This window comes from Dama dama, chromosome 18 (assembly GCF_033118175.1).
Source record: "Dama dama isolate Ldn47 chromosome 18, ASM3311817v1, whole genome shotgun sequence".
Taxonomy (NCBI): domain Eukaryota; kingdom Metazoa; phylum Chordata; class Mammalia; order Artiodactyla; family Cervidae; genus Dama; species Dama dama.
This window is the reverse complement of record NC_083698.1, coordinates 89498929-89505284: the sequence shown is the minus strand read 5'-3', so window position 1 is coordinate 89505284 and position 6356 is coordinate 89498929. Positions and strand designations below refer to the sequence as shown.

The window sequence follows — 6356 nt, the reverse complement described above, 5'->3', positions numbered from 1 at the left end:
GGATTCTTTACCAACTGAGCTATCAGGGAAACTCAGACAGATTGGTAAAGAATCCACCTGCAATGCAGAAGATCTGGGTTCGATCCTTGGATTGGGAAGATACCCTGGAGAAGGGAATGACAACCCACTCCAGTATTCTTGCCTGGAGAAACCCATGGACAGAGAAGCCTGGCAGGCTACAGTCCATTGGTCGCTAAGAGTCAGACACAACTGAGTGACTAACACTTTTTTTTTTTTAAATCACTTATGGCTGTGTAGGAGGTGGTAATTGACTTACCTTGGAATCAGGATCTTCCAGCTTCAGAGTATAGTGGCTAAGACCACGGTAATTAAGAGCCAAAACTCCAAAGTCAGACGACTCAGATTTAAATCCCACTCCTGCAACTTACTACTATATTTTGAATCTTTTATTTTTTCCTTTTTTTTTTTGGTAATTGGGGTTTGATTATTTCGGTGCTATTTAAATAAACAAAGTAACAAGCATCTTGATCATATCAAGTTAGAAATATCAGAATCATTCACTAAATTTTAGATATTGGCTCCTCTGCTTTCTCTGCCTCTGCTTTCCTCAGTTTCTCCCTTTTGCATTCATGAATTCCTTTGCATATTGATTCAACTAAATTATTTATCTATCCTGTTGTTTGGCACTGTGCAGGGTCAGAGAGATACAAAGATGACATGGACTATACCTTTAAAGTTGGATTATATATATATATATATATATATATATATATGTAGTTATCTTCCCAACCCAGGGACATATATATAAATGACAGAGGGACTTGCAAATAAATACAGGCATTAAAATGCTAAGAGTGATGAACTTCCCTGGTGGTCCAGTGCTTAAGAATCCACCTACCAATGCAGGGGACACAGATTCGACCCCTGGTCCAGAAAGATACCACATGCCACAAGGCAACTAAGCCTGTAAGCCACAACTACTAAAGCCTGCATGCCTTAGAGACTGTGCTATGCAATAAGAGAAGCCAACACGGGAAACCCAGGCACCACAACTAAAAAGTAGCCCCCACTTGCTGCAACTAGAGAAAAGCCCACACAGCAACAAAGAATCAGCACAGCCAAAAATAAATTTAAAAAATTTTAAAAACCTCATTACCTATGAGCCCCCAATTTCCCTTAAAAAAAAAAAAAATGTTACAGGTGCTGAGATAGAGAATGTTTCAAGGTACATTGGAGCATAAGGGAGGGCACAAGTTACACCTGAGGGGACAAAGTAGAGGACGATATCAAGAAGTAAAGGAAGTCTTTGTGGAAAAGGTTGATGCCCAGGTCAAATCTTGAAGCTGTCCTGCTTTTCACTTGCAGCCTCAGACCAATTCGGACCCTGAGGAAATCTGATTAAGACAGTCTCTACAAAAAAGCTCAGAAATGTCACCCCACGTCCTGGATTCCAGGGGCCTAGTTCCAATGGCTGGGGCTCCCACATTGCCTCCCTGGTCTCCTTGTTGGCCTCAGTTAAGGAACTTGAAGTCATCAGGAGTAACCTCCAAGTCCACAGTCATAGCTCTGTTGTATCTCTCCCAATACCCCATAAAAGGCTCAGTTCTTAGTATTAAGCTGCAGTCTTTATCAATGTGGTATCCAAATCTTTCCCGAACACTTAAGCCCTTCTTAAGGGAGCAGAGCCCTTGTGGCTTGTCTTTGCCAGACTCTTCTCTGGGATCTGGGTCTTGTTTTGTATCCCAGTTGGAGTGCTGCCATCCTCCCAGATGGCCAACTATCTACTCGATCTGTTTGAATTCCCGGCCCCACACTGGGACCCCCACCTAACTGGAAAACTTAGCCTGAGGTATATCTCGATTGAGACTAACTTTCAGTAAAGACTCTTTATTTGACAAATTCTAGTTAGCCTCCTCTGAGCCCTCTTCTTACCCTGATCTTACCCTTGATGCCCATCCTGCCTTTGGCTGCCCAGACCAGTTTTTGCAAGAATTCTGCTAAGTAAGTTTAGTGTTTCCCACCCTTGATGTCTGATCACCCTTGACATCTGATCAAGTTCCTCATCCTCCACTTTCGATGTATAAGTGGAGGTCCTTGGTCCAAAGTCCTTGGTCTGCCCTTTGCAAGAATCATGCTAGGTCAATTTAGTACAAATTCTCCTACCTTTGGTGGCTCCTTGTAGGAATTTTCTATCCCATCCACTGATACCATTCCCTTGGCTACAAATCCCCACTTGAATTTGCTGTATTTGGAGTTGAGCTTGATTTCTCTCCCCAGTTGCAATAGATTGGACACCTATTACAACTAGTCGTGATTAAAGTCTTTCTTACCATTTTAACACTGTCAGAATAATTTTTGTAACACTTGTCATGCCTTTCGGACAATAACCATGGATAGCCCATGGCCCAGCTGTCCTTCTGGTCTACTGCAGGAATCAGGCCTCATTCCAGCTCCTTCTCACCAGCCCCAGGCTGACACATGTGTAACAATACAGCTCATGTGGGGAATTCCCTGGTGGTCCTGTGGTTAGGACTCCACAGTCAGGATGCCATGCTCTCATTGCTGAGGGCCCAGATTCAATCCCCAGTCGGGGAACTAAGATCTACAAGCTATGCAGCGAAAAAAATATACAACTCAGGTAGACTCACCTGTAAATATGGATCTGGGGAATGGGGGCCAATTCTATTCCAACCAACATTCCCTAGTTCATTCAGTCAACTGGATAATCAAAACATATGAATAAATTTAAGTGGTTTCTAAACATAAATATATTTTCAAAGACCTTCCTTATTTGTATTACAGACATTAACAAAATACATACACTCAAGGCATAAAATATCTGTCTGGTGCTCTTTTGCATAAAAATAAAATCATAGTGGATGCAGATCTCTGATGCTTCAGTGGTGCCATAAACAAATTCACTGGCCTGTTTTTAGACAAAGAATTATCTGAAATTTTACCTCTTGGGTTCCAAGAATGTTTTTGTTGTTAGTAGAGAGACTCTATTGTAAAAGCCTCCTCATCTAGACCTCTGGTGATTTTTCATGTTTTATTCATCTCTTTCATTTGGCTTCAAGTGAGGTAAGGACTTGATGAAATTCAAAATTTACTGAATTTTGTCTTAATATCAGGTCCAGAATTTTCATCTTGAATATCTTCCTTCATTGAGCTTGTTACTGAAGCATTTTGAAGGAAATGGCGAGTTAGCCATTCATTGGTTCTCATGGCTTTGCAGTGGAGGCAGGGCCTTTCCCTGATTTGGTAACCTCCCATATTCCTTTGCCTCTGAGCTATTTTTCTCTTCTTAATACTGGCTGGTGATGGGTGGTGTTCACTTTCACTCTCCTTCCAAGAGGAGGCTCCGGAGTTAGATTCTTCACTGTCACACTCAGTAGTATCACTGTCATGTTGGGTCAGATTCACTTGATTGAATTCAGAATAGCGCCTCGCTCGTCTTTGTTCAAGACAGGCATTGACCAAAGCCACTTCTGAGTCAGTTACAGGGGTAAGTTGGCTCTGCTTTGGTTTTTTCATCATTTGCAAAGAATCCCAGGCACCCTCTTTGTCTCGCCACTTATTGGAAATATCTTTGCTTTCTAACAACAATGAGAGAAATCAACAAGTTAGGCACATTTTTGGTTACCATAACCTCATCTTACCTAAAAAGGAAGCCTATGGTGTGGCTCACTCTTTGCTGCCATTTGCCAAGCCACCACTTTTCCCCACTCATTTGCAAGTGTTGGCAGCTGACTTCATTTTCCAGTGCCATACCAAAAGGATCAAAACCAAAAGGATCAAATAGATGCTTGACATATTACTTTTGAAGTTTCATGGACCCTTGAAATAATATCAACAGAAAGGTCTCCAATACTTTTCTGAGGAGGACCCTTTTAACCTTTTCCTTGATTTAAAAAAAAAAAAAATTTATTTTTATTTACTTATTTGGCTGCACAGGGTCTTAGTTGTGGCATGTGGGATCTAGTTCCCCAACCAGGGATCAAACCCAGGACTCCAGCAATGAAAGACCAGAGTCCTAGACACTGGACCACCAGGCAAGTCCCTGCCTTGATGTTTTAAAGATTTAAGTGTATGTATGAATGTGATTTGGGTAGCAGAAAATGAAAAAGGATTTTCTCTGTATACACTGGTGTAGTGGAGTTGGCTTATATCAGCCAGCTCACAAGAAATGATAAACTTTCCGGAACTTTGCAAGACGGCTGTTAAATGTAGCCATTAGCAAAAATTAAATTATACATGCTTACCACTGAATCAATTTGCTACAAATAAATGTAATAAATACTCAAAACTCATCACTTCCTTAATTATTTTACTACATTTCATTATGAGGTTTGCTCTTAAAGCTACTATTTATGTCTGTTCTTTCTGGATATTAAAAATACTATGTAATGATGTACTGTTATACATCTCTTCCTAATTCCCATGTTCAGTGACATTATGTTGGTAACCTGAAAGTAGTTTTGATGGGATAAAAATCAACAAGCACTAAGAATCAGGTCTTCATTTACGGTTCTGTAGACTGTCTGGACAGACTTCCCAGGTGGCAGTGGCGGTAAAGAACCCGCCTACCAATGCAGGCGATATAAGAGACCTAGGTTCCATCCCTGGATTGGGAAGATCCCTTGGAGGAGGAAATGGCAACCCACTCTGGTATTCTTGCCTAGAGAATTCAATAGATAGAGGAGCCTAGTGGGCTACAGTCCATGGGGTCATAAAGAGTCGGATATGACTGAAGCAACTTAGCACACAGCCCAAAGTAGTGGAGAACAAGTTACTGATGCAGATAACATTTAAAGGTATCATGCCTATAGCCGCTATAATGTGAATAGCACCCAAAAATGAGGAAATATTCTTCCAGAGTATTCTAAAACTATTATCCAGCTCAGCAAAGAAGTCATTCACATCATTAACAACCAAGTTAAGTTCCAACATACCTTTCTGTTTCTTTTGTCCTATTCCTTAACTTAAAGGAAAGTAACAGTCATATTGGAACTAAACCCATTTATTTATTGTAACTATAGGTTGGCTAAGGCTGAAAGTGGCCAAAATCAAAGAAGTACTTTGTGAGAATCAGTGGTCTATATGGAATTTACCATAAAGAATATTATATATTTTATTATTTGTAAATTATCTGATATACATACTTTATCCTAGTAAAATTTTAAATGATATATACTACACACATTTTTGGAGAGCCAATTGTTAAAGACTCATCAGCACACCACTGCTTGTACGTGCTCAGTCACTCCAGTCATGTCCAACTCTCTGCGACCCCATGGACCATGGCCTGCCAGGCTCTTCTGTCCATGGGCTTCTCCAGGCAAGAATTCTGGAATGGGTTGCCATTTCCTTCTCCAGTGAGAAAATATGAAGTGAGTGAAGTGAAGTCACTCAGTCATGTCCAACTCTTCGCAACCCCATGGACTGTAGCCTACCAGGCTCCTCTGTCCATGGGATTTTCCAGAAGTACTGGAATGGGCTGCCATTTCCTTCTCCACCACTGCATATAAGTTATTCAAAAAGATGTCATGTATAGCTCATAGTCTTGCAGAAACACTAGCAATAATTATGTGTGAAAGGCAAGCTGTGTGATGGGAGAATGCTGAGAAATGAAAAGACAGCTTGAGCTCTACCTACCAGTAATGTATAGCCTCTAGCAGCTCTGCTGAAGTAGCTAAGCTGTCCTTCTGCACCAAAGCAAAGTGCTCATCCATGGGCCACCAGAGGTATGGGGAGGCTCTATAATGCTCTTGACTGTTTATCTCTGTTGTCTGCTTTCCATACCCAACACACACACACACACACACACACATATATATATATATATATATTTTTTTTTTTTTTTTTGGTCATAGTCCAATATCAAATAAGTACTGGCTCTTACCTTTACTTGGTGAAGTACTTGTCCCATTGTCTTCATCCTTTTTCTTCTCAGACATCTATTTAAGAAATATAGATTAGTAATAGTGATCTCAGTTGGTTGTTTTTCACTCATATTTACTTTGATAGTGTCTATTTTAAGCAGTCAGTGCAGTCCAATAAATACTTACTGAGTTCCTATTATAGTGATCCTACTTCTGCAGACCATTAAGAAGACCATGCTTTGACAAAAGGATCTACCAAAATGTTTCGAACAGCAAAATGGAAAAAAAGATTGAGAGAAAATAAGACTGATGACAACCTATAAGTTATAAAGTTTTCCTGAACTCACTGACATTATAGAGAAATACTGTTTAAATGTCATTTAAAAATGACTCAGACCGTAAAGAATCTGCCTGCAATGTGGGAGACTTGGGTTCAGTATCTGGGTTGGGAAGATCCCCTGGAGAAGGGAATGGCTACCCACTCCAGTATTCTTGCCTAGAGAATTCCATGGA

The 6356-nt window shown here is 40.5% G+C and overlaps 1 protein-coding gene across 2 annotated transcripts in view; it reads right to left on the bottom strand.

Moving 5' to 3' along the window:
- Positions 1–3060: 3060 nt before the first annotated feature.
- Positions 3061–6356, bottom strand: part of SSMEM1 (serine rich single-pass membrane protein 1) — a 33977-nt gene continuing 30681 nt past the window's right edge. Inside the window, exons 2-3 of one of the 2 annotated variants that reach the window (XM_061165800.1) lie at positions 5864–5918; positions 3061–3557 (exon numbers count right to left, since the gene is read on the bottom strand). In XM_061165800.1, the coding sequence (XP_061021783.1) occupies positions 3061–3557; positions 5864–5918 (552 nt within the window). The remainder of the gene's footprint in view (positions 3558–5863; positions 5919–6356) is intronic. The other variant, XR_009696742.1, reaches the window with a different exon arrangement.